The sequence below is a fragment of the Triturus cristatus genome, chromosome 6 (assembly GCF_964204655.1).
Source record: "Triturus cristatus chromosome 6, aTriCri1.1, whole genome shotgun sequence".
Classification (NCBI taxonomy): Eukaryota; Metazoa; Chordata; class Amphibia; order Caudata; family Salamandridae; genus Triturus; species Triturus cristatus.
In genome coordinates this window covers 208,802,100-208,826,064 of record NC_140589.1, presented here as the reverse complement: position 1 = coordinate 208,826,064, position 23,965 = coordinate 208,802,100, and the positions used below count along the sequence as shown (strand labels likewise).

The 23,965-nt window shown below is 44.2% G+C and overlaps 1 protein-coding gene across 3 annotated transcripts in view; it reads left to right on the top strand.

Moving 5' to 3' along the window:
• Positions 1 to 13,599, top strand: part of CLIC5 (CLIC family member 5) — a 465,318-nt gene extending 451,719 nt beyond the window's left edge. For all 3 annotated transcript variants that reach the window (XM_085610537.1, XM_085610538.1, XM_085610539.1), the window contains one exon: positions 7,172 to 13,599. In XM_085610537.1, coding sequence (XP_085466663.1) covers positions 7,172 to 7,339 — 168 coding nt within the window. In that variant the 3' untranslated portion in view covers positions 7,340 to 13,599. The remainder of the gene's footprint in view (positions 1 to 7,171) is intronic.
• The last annotated feature ends 10,366 nt before the right edge of the window (positions 13,600 to 23,965 follow it).

The window sequence follows — 23,965 nt, the reverse complement described above, 5'->3', positions numbered from 1 at the left end:
CCTCTCAACCTATTCTTATACAGACCCACTGCTCCCTCTGCAATCACACAGGCCACACAGCTCACTTTGCAGTCACATACACCTCTTACCTTGCACTAACAAACTGCATGCCCTGCACTTGTACACCTTGCCATGCACTCTTACACCACACACTCTGCACACTCACTCATTGCCCACCTTGCACTCACCTGCCAGTCACTCTGTACCCACAAACCTCTCACCCAGACACTGCTCACCCTGCACAATTCTTCACTTCTCATCATGCATTCCCTCACCACTAATGCATCACTCTTGCTAACCACTCACCACTAAAACACAACCTCTACACTGCACACAATCCTTCACCCTTACACACTGCTCACCTTGCACACTCACATCCCTCACCCTCTTTTCACACACTGCTCACTCTGCACTTCCACCACGCATGCTACACACTCACATCACTCAATGTGCACACACAGACACACACTGCTTACATGCCACTCAAGTCACCACTCGACTTGCACTCAAAATGCTTACCCTGCACTTAGACCATTTACAATCCTCTCACACTGCATTCACGTGCCACTAACACCATTTACACTAACTTCTCACCCTACGCTCACAACCACTCACCATGCCCATCACTCTGCACTGACATTGGTCATTCAGCACTCACACCTCTTACCTAGGACTCACACATCTCTCACTCTGTACCCACATTACTCACCCTGCACTCACACTGCTTACATACTTCTAACCCTGCATTCACACACCATTAACAGATCAGTCATGGTGACTGTTCACTCTGCACTCACATACTTCTGATCCTGCATGCTCACAAACTGCTCACCTTGCACACACAGCTGACCCTACACACTCACACACTGCTAAACCTGGACTCGGACATACGGCAATAAGACGCTTTTACACTTCACTCAGACACCTCTCGTCCAGCATGCTCACCTTCCACTGAGACATTGCTCACCCTGGACATAGACCAGTGCTTAATTTGAGCAGATGTTTTCCGATGCTCTGCACCTGCACTTAATTGTCAATATTTGGACCTGTGACAGTCTGCCACATGGTGGAGCTGTCCATCTAATGTAGAGATGAGCACAACAGCAGTTGTTTCTTAATTCAGTATACATTAAAAAATGACTATTGACTGTTGCTCAAGCCATTCGTATAGCATTGGGGGCCTGAAATATGCTGAATTGTCACACTTGTTGGAATGTGATGATTAGTAAATGTGTTGGTACTGCCATTGTCAGCGCAGTTTGGCAATGTGTGGTGATAGCTGCAGTGGCCTCCTGATGAGGGCCCTGTAATTTATTTTCTACAAATTTAGCACTGACATAGACAATGCACCACCTGCACTAAAACACTGATCATGCTTCATGTGCACCTTGCACTCATGCACTGCTCGCTCACCCTGCAGACAGTACGTACCCTGCACGCAGACACTGCTTATGCTGAACTGATATCCTGCTCATCCTGGGCTCAACCACTGTTCACACACCACTCGTACACCTCTCACATCTCTCAATCACCACTAACCTAGCATTCACCTACATGCCACTATTGACCTCCTTTTCTGCCCAGCAGGAACAAGCTGCTCCCACTAATGTGCATGCGTGCACATGGAAAACATGGAGCAGTAACACTACCTCTGTCCTTGTGCTTGACACTTTGGTGAGGCTTGAGGCCACACACTTGGCACCTAGTTTCTTCTGCCAGATCCCTAGTGTGATGGTTTCAAGGGCTGCAGGTTACCTGGGTGCTTCCAGGCGGCTCAGATGGCCTTACCTGCTTGTCTCACCAGGGACAGGGGAGCACTGCTCCCCCATGTACGCATATGGACAGTAACATAACATGATGTGTATTTGTAAAGCGCACGGTCACCCAAGGGTATCTTGGCGCTGACTAACAGATGCTTATTGTTACCCAAAGGCGCTAATTTTTATTGGTCTCGGAAGGATGAAAGGCTGAGTATACCTGCCAGGATTTGAACCTTTAACCATGAGGTCGAGCACAGGCCTCTACAGTGGATGCATTATTCCACTAAGTCACCAGACCATACAATAGAAAACACGTGTGCGCTACCTCTGCCCCCATGTTCCACACTTTAATAGAGGTTGATGGACACGCACATGACTTCTCATTACGGTGCTTTATCTGTGACGTATACAAGGAGTGCAGGCTACCTGGGCACTTCCAAGCTGGTCAGATGGCCGTAGTTTTTCGTCTGGCCACCGGAGACAGAGGTGCACTATACCCATCTGTGTGCATGTTTGCTGCCTCTGCCCCGTCAGGTAGATGCCCCATACCTCACTGATCCCCGGGGATGAGGCAGCCGTCGCCCAGTGACTTTCCAACTGCTCTTACGCTGGGCCAGACTGGGAACTGAAATCAGCCCTGGCAAACTGCTCGGCCGGCCCCCCTGGAGAGCAGGGGGGGTGCGGCCGAGCTGTTTGAAAGGGCCGGTTTCGTCTGATTTTGTTACAGGGGGCCGATATTTCCAGCCCATGGTAACAAAAACGACTCCCCAGGGGGAAAAATCGCCCCCCATCCTGGCGGCCCACTGGGGAAACGCCCGGTGCCTGCTGCAGCCAGTCTGGCTCTGCTCTTACGTCCTGTAATAGTGGACCTGGGCACAGAGACCTGCTGTTCCTGCTTGTGTGCATGAACCTTTACAGACTACGGGGAGCAGCCACACTGACTCCACCCCAGCCATGCCAGCGCTAGCCATGTCTTCTGCTGCTACCTGCCCTTGCTCTGTGAAGTGTGAGGTAACAAGCTGCAAGCCCTGTGGGTTGTAATTATGCCCACTCAGCAATTCAGTGGCCTTGTAAATAATACCAGACACTGGAGCTTGGAGGGCATCAGTGGGAGGGGTCCTTGCACTTCCTCGCCCATATCTTTATTTACCCCATACTCCGCACCCGGCATCAGGATGTGTTTCTGATATAGTGCATAATTGTACACTCTTCCGCCTAGTACCATCTGCACGACTACCTCGTGGCCGGATGGGAGAAGTAGGAGGACGCCCAGAGATTTCAAACGTAACAAATGATGACGTGTTTCGTCTAGAGCGTCGCTGCATTACTATGTTTGACATATGGCCGTTTCAAGCGAGGGGATTCCCCTTGGGACCTCCAATCATGGTGCGGCAAGCACTTCTTTTTTGATGTGGCATCACACAACTTCTTTCCAATCAAATTCTGTACTCCTGCCCGCCAACATGCGGGCGGAGCCAAAGCTCCTCTCTAGTGATGTTCACATTATTGCCGGGCGAGAGCTGCGCTGTCAAGCCAGATCACAAAAAGGAGAAAGAAAAAAAACTGAAGAGGACCTGTAAAAGGAGAAAATGGAAAAAGTAAAGGACTAACCCACCAAGCCTGTCACTACAGCTAACTCATTTAAGATGGATGCACTTGTTATCAGGCAAAATTCGCAATAGGGTCAATGGCTGGTCCATGCTGTGTTCTATCAAAATGTGACTGATAGTTGATCAGCCTTATGGAGAGAGAGGGCGGACCCAAACGCCCCCCTACATGTGTGTATATCTGTGTATGTGTTATTTATTTATTTATTGGAAGGGCCTGGCAGACCGCTAACAATTCTAGGCCAGATCTAAAAAATAATGCTTAAGACGCATACTATTTACAGAGAAATGCAGGATCATAATAGCACAGCCCTTCTTAAATTTCTGACTGTTAGACATACAATCGATGTTTGTCCTAGCTGAACTAGTCACATTTTGATTTTTATAACAATTTCTTATAGCAACATTACATTGTCCTGCAGTTAATTTAGAACGAAAACTATGTATAAAGTTAACTCAGGAAAGCAGACCTAATACTCAGGTAGGTGTTTGCTGCTTTTGTGTAATTTGAATGTCCTGGCAAGCACTTTCAATAAGAGCATCGCTAAGCTGAACAAAAGCTACACCTGTTTTTTCTCGTCTCCCGGTTGTGTTTCTTTCACCCTCCCCCTCCTCTTTCCCTCTTTCATACTTTGTCCACCTCCCCTGCTCCTATCCCCTCTCCCCTGAATCTTTCCCCTTACCTGCTTTTTCCCTTACATATGTTTTTTACGCATGTAACTACGCTCCACCAACTTGTAACTATTCTCTGAAACTGTGTAACTTGTAACTATGTAATTTGTAACTATGCTCTGAAACAATGCTCGGCCTCATGTAAAGCGCTCTGATACCTCCGGGTCTAGCCAGCGCTATATAAAACTTTTCAAATAAAACTAAAATAAAAAAATTAATTTAGAGCATCGCAGAGCAAGAGAACACAGTAGCGAGTGGTGCATACAATGAAAACATTATTATTCTTTTATTTGAAATTGGCAATGGAGTTATCATTTGCTCAAGGTACTCTCCACACCGAGTTTGGTGATCGCCATGCCATCATCCGAAATTGATTTGCAACAGTAGCTTCTTTAGTGTTTCTTCTTACTGTGGTGTATACAGTTGCAGAGTATACGGGACAATAAGTTCATGGAAAAATTAATGGTTGAAACAACTGGATTTCTTTGTAGTTCTTTCAGCTGTATCACAACAATTGTGTAGTTCAAGTTTTTGCACAGGTTTTATGGTTACCAGATTTAAAATATTTGGACGTTTGGTATTTACATGTATTCATTTCTAAACCGTAAATGCTGGATTCAGCTATTATCAGCCATTTTATGACCAGGCAGAGCTCTGCCCACACACATTGTTAACTTTTAGGCCTTGTGCACTCTGCGTTCAAATAGTCACAGTGGACCGGCCCGCCTTGCCTGTGGGTCTACTGTCCTATCTTTCGATGGTATCCAGCCTGGGCTTCTAGGCAAAGAAGGAAGAGGTTACAGGTGTTCTCCTGTGGCATCCATTGTTGAGCCTGCTAGGGCTAGGAAGGGCAGTGGGCCCACACCCCTACCCTTTTCATCCCTATCACTTCTTAACCTTTCCTGCCTCACCTCTCATCGTTTTGAATCTAGATACTACTTCCCACCACAGGAATACAACATATTGTCTCCTCCAGTGCTTAATTTGAACCAGTGCTTTCCGGTCCTCAGCACCGTCACTTAATTGGTTTCCATTGCCTGGCACTGGCACACAATTGTCAACAGCATACTTAGAACATTCTACCACATGGTGGCGCTGCTCATCTAATTTAGAGATGAGCAGAACAACGGTTGTTCAGGAATACAATATACATTAAAATAGTGCTAATACCTGCCTCCCCAGCCATTCGTTTAGCTTTGGGGACCTGGAATAATCTGAACTGTCACATTTACATGCGAGAGAGATGGTTAGTAGTTGTTGTGGCAGTGATGACAAGGGCAATGAGTGGTGCAAGCAGCAGTGACCTCATGGTCAGAGCCCTGGCACTTAATATTTTACAAATTTAGCACTGGTCTCTCGTCAGTTTCTTGGATGCGTTGCATATCGCTGCCTCTTAGAGGATTCATTCAACAATAACCCACCACAGTGGTGTTTGCGGGTACCCTTCAGTTCTTCTTCAGCTGTCCCATCTCCGCTTCTGGATGCACACTCTAGGCTCCTGTGGTATCTGGGGTTATCCTTGGTTGGAGCCATCTCTTCTTTCGGGTGGACCGCCTAAACTCCCTAGTGTGGTGTCTTCGATTATACTTGGGTGATCCCAATGACCCGCTACTGTGGTGTATGTAATTATTTATTTTATATTTTTCTGTAACAGGAGTTTTAGTGTGCTTTGCAGAGAAACCGCTGTAACGCCGGAGCTGTCAGTTACATTGAAACATTGGGGGGGGGGGGGGGGGTCAAAGATTTAACATTTGTATATTTGTACTTTTTGTAGTTGTGGTTGGACCCTCGCCCCACTACTGTGGGGCTGTGGTAATCCTTGGGTTGTGCAATCTCAGTGCTGGACTACTGAAGCATTTAGTTAGCATTGTGTTGTGGTATTTCCACTTCTTGGTGGGCCCCATATTTCCACCATGGTGGTTAAAACTGTATTGCACATTTAACAAGACTGTCTGGACCCAAACTTGAACTCCGAGTTGTGAGAGAATGTAAATTTGAAAAGCTAATAGTGGTAGACAAATGTGAATATCCCTCACACATCTCTGCTTCGCGCCATGCTTAAACGCAGCCACAAGTTTACAGCCCAAGTTTGAAACACTTCTAAGAGCCTTACACACAACACCAAAATCCATCCCACATAGACCAGTCTAGAAACAGCGCTCAACAAACCATTCATAACAAATGGAGTAATGGCTTACTCAGCTGTATACAAAGCACTCATGCGATCACTGAAGCTCTGGTGCCTGGTGCAAGAAAAAGGTGATGGCAAAAACACAACATTTCATTTTAAAATGGAGTCAGTTATTATAAGGCTTTCCACATCTCCTGCTACCATAGTATACATATGCCTTAGCTTCAATTAATAATTATGTGACACCTACTCATGATTCTTAACATAGATGCAAATATCACGCCCAGGTAGCTAAAACGTTAATTATACATATTATATAATGTGTGATTAAATGCAAATGAAAAATAATGACACCGCGTCACCAAGATTTAGGTAAAGAAAACTGTCTCTTTTCTACCCTGTCTGGCCCTTTCGAAAAGGTGGAATACACAGAGGGTGTGACACAGATATTGCTCACGTGGTTTCTTCTGAGATCCTTCTCAAACACATCGTGAAAATATATCTTAGAGACTGCAACTTTTTAAAAACTATATTTATGTCTAAAAAGCAATACATCATCACATTAATGTTAATGTATAGGTAAGTGAGTTGAAGGCAGAGACCAGACAGTAGATACAGTGTTGTTCTCCTGCTATTCATGTAAAACACTAGCCTTGGATGCAGCAGTAGCAGATTCATTCAGACATCTGACCTGCAGGATCTGTGCAGTGGGTAGATTATCCCACTGAATGCCCATAGCAGGATGAGGGATTGTGAGAGCTGGTAGAGAGTAAGCAAAATCTGTTTTAATGTGTTGTGACTCAGGCCCTTAGTCTATAGCTAAGTATGTTAAGAATTTTAACAGGATCAAAAGCGTATGTATGGATGTTCGATTGTACATTTATTTAAATAAGCATGAAACTTTTATAAATTAGATTGGGAATAAATCTGTTTTTAAATAGTACTTAGAGCAGACGACGACAAAACCTGATTCATCTGAATATTTTATGGTCTTTTTTCAGATTGTAGCAAAAAAATACCGCAATTACGAGATCCCAACAGAGATGACAGGCGTATGGCGATACCTGAAGAATGCGTATGCGCGGGACGAATTTACCAACACTTGTGCAGCCGACAAGGAAACAGAGATGGCGTACGCAGATGTGGCCAAGAGGCTCTCCAAGCCCTAACCGGCATAGCCAGCACTCACAATTATTAGTAGGATAACAAGAGATCAGTGGTCCACGCCTCCTTTCCGCTTTGAGTCACGTAAACAGTGCAAGAACACTCTTTCTGAGTAGCCGTGCGCTATGGAAGTACTCATCGTTCATTCATCCATTCATGAAGTATTCGCTCACAGACTTTTCTTCATGCTGCCCAGGTTACAGCATTTTACCAACACCATTGTATTTCTGGCATCACCACCCTTTCAACTGTAAAGAATCATTTGCTTCTAATAAATGTCTGTGACACGTCAGCCTCAAACCCAAGAAAACTGAAGTCAGTATCACTGAAAAATGTTAATTTAAGCAGACTGACCTGCTCAAGCTTTCTTAATAAAATCCCTCATGTTTAGTATTTTAGTATTTTTAGAAAATGTCTGTTGTAATGCCACATACTTTGTAACTTAAAAAAAAAGGAATGTTTCAATTGTGAGATGTGGAATTATCAAGGGATGTGCTCTGAAGCCGGGCTGGAAGGGCTAGCTTGCCCCAGAAGTTGGTTCTGTGTTTGATATAGGAAATGTTGATAATAGTCAGTATGCGTATGTGACATAACTCGTTGTGTTTTACAATCTTAAGTAAAACATAAAAGACTGAAATTGAGATGGAGGTAGTAAAAGGAAAAATGTCATCTTGGTTGGAAGTGATCCATGCTGGTTTGAGTTGGATTTACAACCCTACGTAAGAGGTCTCGCTGGCGTGTGGAGGAGTATAGCTGTATCACCTCACATTTCTTTCACACAATTTTTGCTAAAATTCCTACAATGAACAGATGCATCGACCACTTATAGTGTCACTTTTCATAGAGATATTGAACTCCTCCTTAAAATGTTCAAAGTATTAAGATTCTATTTCCTTCCATAGTTAATGTTGGGCTCCTTGTTTCCTAGTCACAAACTGATTGTGAGCTAGATGGGGCCTCTGAAAGCAGTTTTGTCCTGGGGATTACATGACAGAAGACCCAGTGATGATTTTGTTAAATGTTCACTGTAAACCTGAGACCTTGGTGTACTGGTCTTGGCTACTTATTTCAAAGATGGCCCCGTGGGCGTCAACCCTTAAAACCTTGGTTGGAGACCTCTAGTTTGAAGAGCACAATTCTGATGATGTCATCACATCATATATGGAAGAACAAAGGAATGACTACACTGAGGACATGGGGTACTAGAGTCACGTGTAACTTTTGTTGGCATGCTCTTGCAACACAGTTGGCCAATATAGAGTCAAAATATAGAAGACACTACTCTGCCTTTAAAATTACACCATAGTTTCCCATTCTTTGCAAAAATACTTTGCAGTATGAGCACACAGCACATATCAGGATGGTGTGAGGTTTTTCCTTGATTTATATTCATTTTGTGAAGTGTTAGGACCAGCATGTGATGACATCCCATGCTTTTACATTGCTCGTCATGTCAGACAGTGGGTATCACAAGAAGCTACCTTAATTTCTATGGAAGGGCTGAGAGTTTATTCATTTGCAAACATAAAAAAGCCAGATTCTTACAATACAACGGTCTACTGTGCATTTACCGGTTTCTGATGAATGGGCGATTACAAATGGGCACGAAAAGTTTAAAAACGATTTTCGTGTACACGCTATTTATTCTGTCAGCATGATAAACTGGAGGACTCAAAGTTGTAGGAACCGCAGCTTAGTGCTAATATAGGGCTGCAGTACCATTGTGAACTGCTAGGGGGCTCTTTTTTGCAAAAATACAGACTGTGTCATTTAAAAAGCAACTTGCACGAATGAATGGCCTTCCTCATTCTAAGGGGATATGAACCTTATATACACAAAGTCATATTCGCGCCTTCATTCTCGCCACTTACATATATACTGGGTTTCAACATTTCATTCTGATAAAACTGTTTAGCAGATTTTAAAAATCTTGAGCTTCGGAAAGCCCTAAGTAACATTTCATCTTTGAACCATTACTACTGTCCCTCAATGTGTCCACCACGGAATAGTGAACTTGCCTCGATATAAAACAATGGCCTTCTAAGACTTTCACCTCATTACGCACCAGCGCTGTTTCCCACTACATTTCACTAATGTCATCTTTGACGTGGTCACTTGGTGCAAATGTTGTCTCCGCACTTGTGCAATCGGTGAAGTTAGGAAATGTCAAAGCATAATTGCTCAGGTGGAAGCTGGATTGTCCAGCGCCTGGTTGCACAGAATCTACGGTGCATGTATAGCTAACCGTCTACCTCTTCAGCCCGCATTATCTTCAGATTGCTGTTTGACGGGAGTTCCAGTTGGATCTCTTCTGGGTCTTTTCATGGTATGGTTCAATACAGGGTGAAAGTGAGAGTTTAGGAAGAAGGCCTGCCAAAGATTCCTGGCTGCCTAGGAGGAACTGTGAACTGTGGGATATGCTCAAAACCTCATTGATAGTAGCTCCCAAGCGACACTCTGCGAAATGCGTATCTTTTGTCTAGTTGTAGTATTCAGTCAATCACTTTGGATATTTCTGTGGTGAAACATGGCAATTTATTACAAATATGTTTCCGAAATATCTTTTCATTAGCAGAATATTTGTATTGCATATCTTAAACACGTCAACGTCTTTGTTCGGCTGATCCCACAACCCTTAAAAAGACTCTATGTTGTGCAATATTTTTAATGGGAATTATTTATCAAAGCCTAGCTCAAGTACTGGCTTATGCGTTAGAAGAAGAAGTGTGGGCAAAAAATCTGGGCAACAATTTTAAGTTTCATACAACATGGAGCAGAGCGATATCTAACCCAGGTCCGTTTGTTGCACAAGTCCCTATCTAGAGTTTCATGGTCGTTGAGTTTGGCGTCACAACTTCGGAACAGGATTGATCGTCTTAGAAAGTTGAGCGAATGCAGCCCGCTCTTGACACTTTGTCCTTCTGGAGGAGTAAAGCGATAACAAAAGTATGTCTAGCTTTCTTTTAAAGTGGATGGGGAGCTGGCAAGCCAGGGATGTCCAGTGAAGCACATCTTCCGCAGTGGCGGCTTACATCAATAGGGCAGATTCTTTTATTAGAGTGGGTGGTTTTGCGCGTGTTGTACGTTCCTATTGTTTTGAATAGCTAGATCTTTGAGAACTATGTGCTCTTCTCTAGGAACTTTCTGTGTCCATCAGCGATCAGAAAAAAATATTTACACTGGCTCCTAAAATCCTCAAAGTTAGCTGAACTTTTGGTAGAGAACCCTTAGACGTCTAGCAACAACATTTCCTAATAAAATATAGGGACTGGTATAGCGCCCATGGGCTGCCATACCCATCTAATTGACACTTCCGCCTGCCACAGATGTCCTCATCATGGTTATACTGAGAAGCAGCCGCCTTCTTACTTCACATAATATTTGCAAAGATTTTCCATTATTTTAATGTGGACGAATTGAGTTGTCAGTTCATGCCCCTGAACGTCTATTCTATCTTCAAACATAAGCAACCCAAGTGTTGGTAGCCTTGACTAAACTAACAAAAGTCACATGCTGTAAAATTATTTAGCAAATGTCAGGCCCCGCTGAGGGAGGTGTTTGAATTGCTGACTCAAATAACATTTTGTATAAACTAAAAAGCTTCAAACAGAGTTATTGGGTGTGACAGAAAGAGCCAAAAAATAAAACAAGCCGGTGCTTGACCAAATATAGAGGCAATGGAGACATGCTATGTTAGCTCCTCGCGGTAATATCTCAATTACAATGAGGAGTCACTGACTGTCGAGTCATAAGCCTAAACACGTGTTTTTACTGCTCATGACAAGGTACTTTATGGGCATCAATCCATTCTGCAGTGCGTGCTGAGCAGTGCACGTCTCGTCCTACTGATTACTCTCAAACATTTCACTCCTGTGGTTCGCTCAGTGAACATTTTGCACCAGTTCTCGCATAGCATTATGGTAGATGTAGTTCAGTCAGTTTATTTTACTCACATTTAAAAAGATTGAACAGACAAGTACTTGCCCAACCAAGGCTGAAAGTCACCTCACGGGTGCATGGTGGTTTTTGTCACTTTCAGACTAGAATAGTCCTCTCATTTGCAGGTAGTTAGAGTAAAAATATGGACGGATGGGAGTAATAACAACATATACAGCCATTTCTTTTTAGTGAACCTAAACACATAGAAGGAATCCACAGCATCTCAAACAAACCTCAAAAAGCCTAATCCATGAAAGGCTGGCAAAATTCAAGATTGTACACATGCTGGTTTTTCCCTATAATTCCACTTTTGAAGGGTTTCACAAAGGATTTGAGGAGTACTCCTAAAAATCGATGACAGTTGTATATTTACAGGAGTACTCCAACTACGCAAAACCTATCAGCGCGAATTTACAGGTTTGCGCATTGAACTTTTCTCTCCAGCAGTATTGTTGTTTCCTTTGGTGAACCCGACTCCGCTGCACCCCTATGAAATATGTATGTCCTCTTCCACATTCTGGCAAGATGCTCTTTCCCGCCTTTAACAGGAGTAGGGTTTAAGTGTGTTTGTAGGGTGGGAACTACCTGCATAATGTTTGTAAGTCACACACCAACATGATTGTGGGCATTAACAACACTTTGCGGGACCGTCTCCTCCTTTATTCCTCCAACCCTTTGAGCTCTTGTTTTAAATTAAGAAAGGATGGCAATCTACCAATCCACTAGATTTTCCTCTTTCTTATGTACATTGTGTTCTATGCAAAATCTACAGATCCAGAATTTCAAAGCAAAATTGCCTTTTTAGCGGGGCTAAGTTAAACCTCGGTGTGCAAAGAAAACGTGAATTGAGCCCATTGCGCTCACACAGGTGGCATGAAACATATTTCCAGCCTGCTCTGAAAACATGCATGAAAGCTGGGTCCATCCTACCCTCTATCCATTTTAGTTACTGAGAAAAGTGCCTCAGTGGTTGTTTTAGAGGTATTTGAGTCTTACTGTGCAGCATGCTTAATTGCCTTACACCTATTGTATATGAGCAAACATGTTTCGTGCCTTTTCAGAGTTCACTAGGGCTAATTTCAGTTCACTGCAGCAGCACATTTTGGTAATTATGTGTTAATGTATTTTAAGTGAAAATATTACGCCAAGGAATGTAGGAAGATGCTCATGCTGTAAATTGTGTCCTTACTTAAACCTTGATTAGTATAATTTGCCACTGTTTGTCACAACTGAAACAGCAAAGTATGATAAAGTATTTAATGAGAGGATTTACCCTCTCCACCCTGCGGCTAGGTCACAGACACTGGACTGGTGGGAAAAATTAAAGAAAATGATTTTCATCTGTTTTGTAGCTTGTGCAATATGGAATGAAGCAAACCGTATTGGCACAAGGGTAAAAGATTGAGCAAACTGATTTCCTGTTGTATTTAATGCGTTTATCATAGGAATAAGAGGTAATGTATTTGCTCCACTTTTCAAATGTTAAATATTGTATTATGTTTGAGGCCAAATCATTTTGTTCAGTTTTTTTGTTAAATGAGTAGCAACATTTGTGATAAATACGTTTACCCAATCATTACAAAAAAGTGCAATTGGTGTATTACGACTGCTTTTTTAAAATAGTTATTATTTACTTGAAATCCATATTGTTGTGTGTTGTTGCATATTATTTCATAATAGGTTTCGTTTAGTGGCGCAAAACTGTATCTAGAATGTGGGCTGAGGCAAAATCAGTTTGCTTCATTCCATATTACAGAGCCTGCAAAAATGTTGCACATGGATTCTCCATATTGTTTTGCATTTCTGCAAAGTTTCTCTAATACTGGAGGCAGTTCCGTCTTACTGTGCTTGAAATCCTTGGTTGAGCATGGTGAGAAGCAATATTTGTCTAAAACGAATGCTGTGCCTCATCGGTAATTAAATGAAAAAAAAGTATTCCTTAGAGGGATTTTGATCTGGCAAATTTAGTTAAAATCGAATGGAGAAGAAAAAAAGTGTGGCCCTTGAACATCAACATTGTTTCAAACTATGAAATGAACCAATTTTCCTAGGAAAAACAAGAGCATGTATTTCTGATTTTGCAAAGCCTTGATACTAAACTTGCCTTAAAATTCTATATTGTGTAGACTGCATGATCACAAGTAGTTCGTATGAAAAGTTTCCTTTATTATTTAAAGAGGGCTGGAATTGAATTAATGTATTTAACAGAAATGAAAATATATAATTTATTTTTGATTTGTTCAATCGTATATCTCTGTGTATTGTTTCAGATGACCTTGTAAGCGTGTACTTACTAATGTGGATAAATTATTTTATAAGATGCAAAGTTTTCTGTTGTGATTGCCGAGGGTGGATTTTATTATTGTATATATGTTCCCCAGCGGAGTTTATTTTCACCTGATTGTTCTAGACAGCATTTTTATTTCCTCATTGTCTGATTATTGCTTTCGTCACATCAATTGTATTGCAGCATGTAAGTAGAAACTTGCATGTGAATAAAGAAAGAATGAGGTGGAGTTAACTTGCCGAATGTCTCAATTACTTAAAGGCATTGGGCATTACACTGGGTCAAATTCTTCCAGTTACACTGCTGATTAAATGTATGTACGACTGGGTAGGAGAGGCAGACAGTTAACCCACATCTGCTTTGATAATGTCTCCGATTGGATTGTGGGATTTTTGTTCAGCTTTGTTGTGTGATCGATTAACCCCCTCTTGGCCTTAGCCTAAGGGTAGCAAGACTGACCAAGCCCTCATTTTAGAAGTACTTAGCTGTAACAGGTTGTTTGAAGATGGAATGAGATGGAGAAGGGTTGGACTAGCTGAAATGAAGATTACAGGTAAGTAATGGTTGTTTCTCCTCATCGCTTTCCTTACTTAATCGAAGATGCACCATCAGTGCATAGTCTTGCTTCCAAGAGCACACTACAAATAACAATCAGCAAAGATACTGCAATAACAACGTTTTAATTACCTAACAGACACAGCACTAAAGGAGGTCTTTGGAGACACAGGGGGGGCATATTTATGGGGCCTTGCATCTTGCTTGCACCATGTAACGTGGTACATGCACGACGCAAAGCTCTAAGTCATATCTATGAATCCATGCAAAGTCACTTTGCGTGGCTTTGAGTGGCTTCATAAATATGGAGTAATGCAACGCAGTGCAAATCGCTGCATTGCATTACTCTGCGCAACCATGGGCGTTGCGGTGGGTGTTGCCACTGAAATCCCAAGGTTTTTCACCCATTCCCAGATTTACCAAACCTGGTAAACCTGGGAATGTGCCAAAAAGATACTCCTTCCCAGGTGATGCGTAACTAGGAGAAATATCTTAATTTCTCCTCGTTTTTAGGTCTCACCTGGCGTAGGCTGCGCGCATGCGCAGTCTCGCTGGCGAGATTTAGTGTTAACAGGGTATTTTCTGTAAGGGGCTTTAAGCCCCGCCCCTCTGTTCCATTGGCCGGCGTCACAGTTTATGGTAAACGGTGGCCAGCCATTGGAACAGAGGTGTCGATGACGTTTTTTGCTTGGCTTTTCGAGCCGTCCCACTTGGACGGACTCGCCTGAAGTACGTTCGTCGCAAAAGCTTTCTTATCTTTATGGGGCCATGTGTTTCAAGCACATGGCCCCATAAAGACAAGAAAGCTTTCACTACGGATGAAAGTGAAAGCCGACCCTTCTTGTTAATGCAAATTGACTTTTTGGCGCTGTGCCCGAGCTGAGGGACCCCGTGTGCCCGGATCTGCGGCTGAAGGTAGGAGAGGCTCCCTCTGCGCAGCGCCTGCGAGGCTCGGCCCCTCCCAGCTCTCTCTTCATCGGGCGCGGGGGCTCAGCGCTGCCGCCTATGCCTGGGACATCCGCCGGGGTGGGGATGGCACCGAGTGCTTGGAGGAGGCAGTGTCTGCCACCTCAGCCAGTCCAGCCCGCACAGGGGTAGGGGAGAGGCTCCTGCAGGATGGGGGTGACTGCTGGAGCAAGATGGCGCCTGCAGGACACCTGGAATCGGCGCTGTGCCTGAGCTGAGGGACCCCGTGTGCCCGGATCTGTGGCCGAAGGTAGGAGAGGCTCCCTCTGCGCAGCACCTGCAAGGCTCGGCCCCTCCCGGCTCTCCTTTCATCGGGCGCTGGGGCTCAGCACTGCCACCTATGCCTGGGACATCTGCCGTGGTGAGGATGGCACCGAGCGCTCGGAGGAGGCAGTGTCTGCCGCCTCAGCCAGTCCAGCCCGCACAGGGGTAGGGGAGAGGCTCCTGCAGGATGGGGGTGACTGCTGGAGCAAGATGGCGCCTGTGGGACACCTGGAATCAGCGCTGTGCCCAAGCTGAGGGACCCCGTGTGCCCGGATCTGTGGCCAAAGGTAGGAGAGGCTCCCTCTGCGCAGCGCCTGCGAGGCTCGGTCCCTCCCGGCTCTCCCTTCATCGGGCGTGGGGGCTCAGCGCTGCCACCTATGCCTGGGACATCCGCCGTGGTGAGGATGGCACCGAGTGCTTGGAGGAGGCAGTGTTTGCCGCCTCAGCCAGTCCAGCGCGCACAGGGGTGGGGAGAGGCTCCTGCAGGATGGGGGTGACTGCTGGAGCAAGATGGCGCCTGCGGGACACCTGGAATCGGTGCTGTGCCCGAGCTGAGGGACCCCGTGTGCCCGGATCTTTGGCCGAAGGTAGGAGAGGCTCCCTCTGCGCAGCGCCTGCGAGGCTCGGCCCCTCCCGGCTCTCCCTTCATTGGGCGCAGGCTCAGCGCTGCCGCCTATGCCTGGGACATCTGCCGGGGTTAGGATGGCACCGAGTGCTCGGAGGAGGCAGTGCCGGCCGACTTAGCCAGTCCAGCCCGCACAGGGGTAGGGGAGAGGCTCCTGCAGGATTGGGGTGACTGCTGGAGCACGGGCTGTGCTGGCCGCGGGTTCCGGGGTGCTGTCTGTGGTAAATATTTCATTACCGGTACTATTTTTTATGCGGTAAAGTCTAGTAAGAATAACTCAGTAAATATAAGAGGCAGAATCCGTGGTATTAGAGGTTTTAAAAGGCTTTATTCCTATACAAAGGAATGCAATTCGAATTGCAGGCTTTCTATTCCATCACCACGAAAGTTCAGGAAGGAAGGGGCATACATTATTGACAGATAAGCAGTTTTAAAGAAAATGCATTACAGTGAAACAGATGCAAGAGGCGTAACAGCTGATAGTACAGATAAAATGTGCATACGTAACTAATAGAGGTGGATATATGGGCGTAATTTAATAAACGTCATCATACATGATGTCACAAGTGGGTGGATCCATAAAAGAATCCTGCAATGTCAGCAGAAATATTTGGCAGAAATGCGCGCGCAGCCGCATGACGTGTGATTGACGTGCAACTAGAGGGTGAAGGAGACTTGACATTTAGCTCTACATGTGGAGACAGAAGTCTGGGGGTCATGTCAACCTAATCCCAAATCATATCTAATATCCTATGTTTAAAGAACTGTGTTATCCAAAAGGAAAGGTCTCTAGGATAGAATCTATTCTATACTGACTGTTAGTGCGTGTACAAGCATCTAAGTGTCTACATGAGAGGCGAGGGGGTAGGAATATTCCATGGTAACGGGACTATGAATTACTTGCATGTGGACAGCGAGGCCTGGCCCTTTGCACGGTAGCTGGAGGAATGTTTACCTAAACTACTAGACAGGAATGCATCGGATGAGGAGCGGAGTAGATAATCTTGAAGGTGAAATACAGTTTTTGGCAGGCAACGGGCTGGATCAGGCACCGTTAGCCGCGCAGGGAGTAGGACAAAGTTCATGGATACAGATGCAGGCTCAGACTGGAGCTTTCAGAGGCAGAAGGCAGGAAAAGGCTTGATGACAGAATTCTGGGCCTACTCGCCTGAATCTGTAAAATGTGGAAAGTGAACCACATAAGGTCGGTGGCCTTTCATACTTAGGAATGGAATATCTGACCCATTCATGGCAGATCTGAAAGAGGACATGTTGACGGTGGACGCACATATATTTGCGTCTTCAAAACTGGAACTGGAGGGAACATACATGTACTTATAGCATGCACATGGAGCCGTTGGGGTCTACGATAGGGGACATAACTGATCACAAAATTCATATTTCCTCATTCCCTCCTTGTCCCCTACGGACCCTCAGGAGATATCGATCTTCATCAATCCATCGATCTGTTCATATAGCATCATTTGTTCTTCTTTCTTCTTCCGGGATCTTGAACGAAAACTTGGATGTGGGATACACGATGTGGCACACAGACCACAAATCGCTGGCCCACATTGTAGACATAAGCAGCAACTGAATAGTATGAGAAAGCCAATACCTAGGAGGGATAGTATTCTCCATCCCCAGGCTGACAACACGCCCCAGAACCAACCGGACCAAGTCCAGGTGCCTGGACTTTGGTGTATCTGGCTTACAATCTTATGAAGGCGAGTTATGGCTTTATATACTGACAGCGAATTTTCTGGTATGAAAATGCAGCAACTTGATCCGATGACCCTACAAGCTCCGCCCCTATCGGCCAGGATGACGTCAAGGACAAGACGATTTTGAAGCACAACAATCCGCATAGCAGACTGCTCTTCTGTTAAATTGCCTAAGGCGGAAATAGTTTCGTTCACCACTGCTTCAAGGGTTCTGGTTAATCTACGTATCAGCTTACTGTTAGTAACTGTACCTATATAGGGAAAGAAACCTTTATTGAAATCTGTGTATTTTTCCCATGCTGTTTCAGTGTAATCGACAATTGGGAGATCTCTCTGCTGTCTATTGTGTACTAAATGAGTATTTCTATGATAATCAGGAGGAGCTAGGAAAACAGGTGGCAGAAGGAATGCTATGTAACAGGTACCATCCCAATCTAGAGGTAGACGTATATATGCAGTCTGGCCACATATGAAGTAGGAATGACGAGAAGCTCTAAATGTAGACTTGCCTTGATCACTGAATTTTATTACAGTGGTGCATTTACTATGGCCCATGTGTATGGAACCATTCTTTCTTACACATAATTCCCCCTTTACTGGGAATACTGACATGGAGGGCAAGATTGGTGTAGCTTCAGATTCAACGTTCAGGATCATGAGGTTAAGTGTAAAATTACCTAATCCATATACTTCATTTTCTAGATCAGTTCCTGTTCTTTTGGGAAGTCCCTCCTTGTTAGGGTAGCAGACTTTAAGCAAAACTAGGTTCAGGTTTCCCCATACCCAGTTGTCTTGATAAACTGCGGAATTTGAATCTAGGGAATTAATCAAACTAAACCATGCTCCACAGGAGCCATTGTGTGTGAACGGATAGGGAAAGAGGGGCAAAACTCCCTTGTAGTTCTGATAGGGAGGGAGTCGGCCACATATCCAACAATTTGTGGCATTGCTGGTCTGATGGGAATGATGTAACAAACTAATGAATGTGTTATTGCGCAGCGCAAATCTATAGGACAATTCATGCGGAGGTAATTCACTAAAAGAATGTTCTGCAGTTACATTGTAAACACGCTTAAGAATAGGGTAATACATGTGCAATAGTATGCTGACAATAATGATCAGAAGACTTAGAAAAAACAAAATTAATAATGTTACTGTGCAGTGACTACGAAGTGATTTACAATACGCATGCTTCTTAAGCTGCATCTGTTGATTTCTTTCTCTATTCCGGTCTAGAGGATACATGTCAGAGACAAATTCAACCGATTCACCTTGGAGAGGACTTAAACAATCAAATTGTCTGACTTACTAGACCTTAATTTTAGTTTGTAAAGTTCAGAGTTTGTTAATTCAGCCAAGGGGAGCTTTGAGTCTGTCTGTGAGGGGATGCAGGGCTGAGCGTTCACACTAGATGGTAGTCCATAAAATTTCTTGATATGACTCGAGTGCAACCACCCTTTACGTCCTTCAATCTTCACGGCTGTCCTTGTAGTTAGTAGTACCAATTTTGGCGATGTCCATCTAGGCTCCAGTTGGGTCTTTCGGTCAAAATTCCTGACCAAAACCAGGTCGCCAGGAACCACGTCATGGGGCTTCACCTCAGTATTGTCGGGAAAAGCTGCGGCTACCTGTGAACGACAAGATTGTAGTGCAGACATCAAGGAAGCCAGGTAATCTGTCAGCATATTACAGTCAACATCAGTGATTTTGCGAGGTATAGGCGTCCCCCACATATTTGGTGGTCTACCGAAGATCACCTCGTACGGGGATAGCCCTGTTCGAGAATGTGCAACCATTCTCATGTAAAAGAGCGCAACTGGTAAGGCTACTATCCAATCGACACCTTTTTCTCTACATATTTTGGACAATCTAATTTTCAGAGTTTGATTATGGCGTTCCACGAGACCTGCTGCCTCGGGATGTCGGACACAGTGGAATTTCCATTGGTAGCCTAACAAAAGGGAAACGTGTTTCATTAGTTCGGATGAGAACGGCTGGCCGTTATCTGAGTAGACAACACGTGGTAAACCGTATCGTGGGAAGAATTCTCGAACTAACTGTTTGGCAGTAGTCGGGGCAGTGTAATCTGAAACCGGGTAGGCTTCTGTCCAACGGGAAAGAGCACAGACAACTACGAGAACATATTTGAATCCTCGACATCGTTCCATCTGGATATAATCCATCTGGAGGACTTCAAAAGCATGATCGGGAGTTTGAAATCCACCCTGCTCTACGGGGATGCTTTTACCTGGATTAAACTGACAACATATCATACAGGTACGAACTTTTTGTTTAGCTGCTGCTCGCAAGTGTTTGTTGAACCAAATGTGTTGAATGCTGTCTAGCATAGCTTTTTCTCCTAGGTGCGCTGGACTATGTATAGTGTTAATGATGACTTGAACCATTGAGTCGGGAAGAAACCATATAGATTTTTCCTTCGTCATCCATCCTTGATCCGTTTGGATCCCTCCTAATTCAGTCCATTTCTTTATTTCTTCTGGTGTAGCATGTGTCTGTATGTCAATTACATCAAGGGCGGGATCCTTAACTGTCATGCAATATGTTGGTGTCGGAACTATTGTCTTTGTCATGTCAGTTGTGTGAGTCTGATTCTGAGCAGTCTGTTTAGCTGTTCTGTCAGCTAGGTCATTACCCTGAGAAATGATATCGGTAACCTTTGTGTGGGCTTTGCATTTCATAATCGATATTGCAGTAGGTAGATGAATCGCGTCTAATAGGGCTTGAATGAGGGGTCCGTGTTGGATGTGGGCACCGTGAGAAGTTAAATAACCTCTCTCTCGCCACAGTACGCCGAAATCATGGACGACTCCGAATGCATAACGTGAATCTGTGTATATGTTGACTTTCTTATTTTTGGCTTGAATACAGGCTTGTGTCAGAGCGATGAGCTCTGCTGCTTGAGCTGACAAAGTGTTAATACAATTTGTTTCAATGACTTCAGTGTCTGTTGTGACTGCGTAAGCGGCCACTAACTCTCCTGTACTTGTTCTCATACATGACCCATCTACATACAATGTCAAGTCCGGATCTGACAAAGGGATATCTGTTAAGTCTTGTCTGGGTTTCGTCGTGATAGTAATGACTTCGACACAATCATGTGCCAAGGGATCTGTTCCGCCCACTGGTAACAGTGTGGCAGGATTTAACGTATTACAACGTCTGATTTCTATGTGTGGCTGAAACAATGTCAGTTCGTAACCCGTGAGTCTCGCTATAGTCAAGTGTTGTGTTTGTGTGCGGTTCAAGAGAACCTCTACTGCGTGTGGTACTTGTACTGTCAATTGGTGTCCTAACACTATGGCATCGCTTTGTCTGATAGCTAAAGCTGTTGCTGCCACCGATTTCAGGCACGCAGGAAGAGCCTGAGCTACTGGATCTAATGTACTAGAGAAATAAGCACATGGTTTGTGTGATCCTGCTTGTTCCTGAGTGAGTACTGACAAAGCAGTACCTTCGCGTTCTGTAACAAAGAGTGTAAACTGTTTACTGTAACATGGTGTTGCTAAAACAGGTGCTTGGCATAAAGCTTTCTTTAAGCTTTCAAAGGCGTGTGTATGTTCTGGAGTCCAAGGGAGGACAGTCGATGTGGCTGCCTCCTGTGTTGTCAACTGGATGAGTGGCTTTGCTAGAAATGCATATTGAGGGATCCACTGCCTACAGTATGAAGTGAGGCCTATAAAAGCCCGCACCTCCTTTTGTGTCTTGGGTGCTGACATGTTAGCAATTAACTGGATGCGGTCGGATGTAAGCTGCCTTCCCTCCTTGGACAGCGAGTGCCCAAGGTAAACAACTCGCTGGACACAGAATTGCAGCTTGGAAGGGGACACCTTGTGCCCCTTGTCGGCCAAAATTTTTAAAACCGTCAGTGACGCTGTTTCACATTCAAGTTCGCTTCGGGCGGTGATCCGTAGATCATCGACATATTGAAGCAAGGCAGTGTTAACTGGCATGTGGATACTGTCAAGTTCTCGTTTCAGTGCTTGGCTATAGATGCTGGGGCTTTCTGTAAATCCTTGAGGTGCGCGTGTGAATTTAAAACTTCGTCCATTTAAACTGAATCCGAACAGATATTGACTTTCCGGATCTATTGGGACGCTAAAGAAAGCATTCTTGAGATCAATTACAGTGAAGAACGTTGCTTCTGAGTCAATAGCTGTTAGTAATGAAGAGATATCTGGGACCACAGGGTATTGTGGTACAATACATTTATTTAGTTCGCGCAGATCAATAACTAATCGATATACCGGTGGTGCTTTTGGATCCGTTCTTTTAAGAATCGGAATTATCGGGGAATTACATACATTGGAGTCGGTTTCGACAACCACTCCTTGTGCAATGAGCTCGTCAATGATTTGCAGCAAAGCCACTACAGCATCTGGTGGTAACTTGTATTGTCGCATTTGTGGTAGTACTACTCCTGTTTTCAGTGTAACTCGATATGGTGTAATGTTCATGCAACCAACATCAGTGGGGCCTTGTGCCCATAAATGTGTAGGTAAATTCTGTAGTCGGTGATCCATGTCTCTGGACACGTAGTGACCTTTAAAGTCACGTAAAAATAGCCGTACTCCTTCCGGAGAACAACATATTATAGCTCCTAGAGCTTTCAATGTTTTTATACCTAACAAGTTTTCTGGACATGATTTAGTAAGCAATAAATCTGTAGTACGTGTCAATGGACCGACCGTAAGTGGAAGAGGTTGTGTTACTTCATTAATGATAGGTTTTCCTGAGAATCCAAGGGAAATATTCTGTGAGCCTGAGAGGGGTGCCCCTGGAACTTCACTGCGTCGTATAGTCGTTCTGCTTGCCCCTGTATCAAGTAAAAACTTTCTGTCTTCCCCTAATAGTTCACTATGTACATAAGGTCCCTCTTGGTCTACAGGAACCTCTATAAGGGGTAAGCCAACTTCCCTCTCTAGGCTATTTCATGTGTATCGCTGATAATCGGGATAATCGGCTTGTGCATACTGATACATCTGTTGTGTCGTTGCTTGTGTTGCAGCAATAGGCTGCGCTTGTGGTGGTGTTACGATCTGTTGTGGAGCTGCCTGTTGCGGAGCTAGTTGTTGCGGAGCTAATCTAGGTTGTGCATGCTGAGGGATTTGTTGTTGATTCTGATCCTGTCTAGGTAGACGTGGTCTTTCCTGGGTTCTACCTGTGGCAATATTATGTTTCAGGACTGGACAATCGTGTATATAATGACCTTGTTGTTTACAATAGTTGCATGTCCCTTTCGTAGGACCTGCGGAATCACCCTTTAGATGACCATCAGCTGGAACTGACTGAGCAACAAGCATTTTCATTTTTGTATCTTTCATACGTCTTTGTTCATGTTCTTGTTCTTCTCTAATTCTATTGTGGTGATATTGTAACATCTGTAACATCTGTGATGGGGTATTACCTTGCCAGGTACTTTCGAATTTCAATACTCTATTCTTGATTTGCAGCAGAGAATTTTCAACTAATTTTGTCACAAACAGATGTGGGTATGACTCGCTACTGGCTTTTATGCCACTATTTATACCAAAACATTTTTCAAATCGGGAATAGAAATCACTAGTGTCTTCATCTGGCTTTTGTTTACAGGCTGATATTGCACCCCAGTCTTCCTTTTTCGTAGTTAATAAACGTGGCAGTACCTGTACTAGTAGCCCTGCTAGTGCTGTAGTCTTTTCCCCAAGCCCTGCTCCTGCAGCTCGGGCCCTTTCTTCGTTCTCTAATGCTGTCCAATCTATCTTTTGGTCTCCCACCTCCCATTCCTTTTCTTTGAGTTTCTCATAAACACCGGCGGGCAATAGGACTTTTAATATTTTCATAATGTCGGGGTAGGTATACTCTCCCATGAGTAGCATGTCTTTTATTTCACGGTGGAAACCTGCTGGGTCCTTGTCATGGCTGGGTACTACTTTCTTCATTTCTAATAATTCCAGTTTAGTTATAGGCGTGTACACAAACACGCGTGTAAAGTTATTACCGTCACCTCTGATTGGGTGCACTTCGCGTAACGGGTTCTGTCTATCTATGTGATACATTTTTCTTCCCATGATGGGAACTGGAACGTGTTCTGGGCATACGAAAGTTAAATATTGGTTTCGAAATTCTAGAATTTCTTTAATCAAATCAGTACCTGACCCTCTCCATATATTCGTGAGTAGTTCTGTCAATATGTCAGGTAAGGGTCCTGGATCGGAGTGTTGGCTTTTATATAATATAAGGAGGTGTTGAATCATGTATATACTAGCTAAAC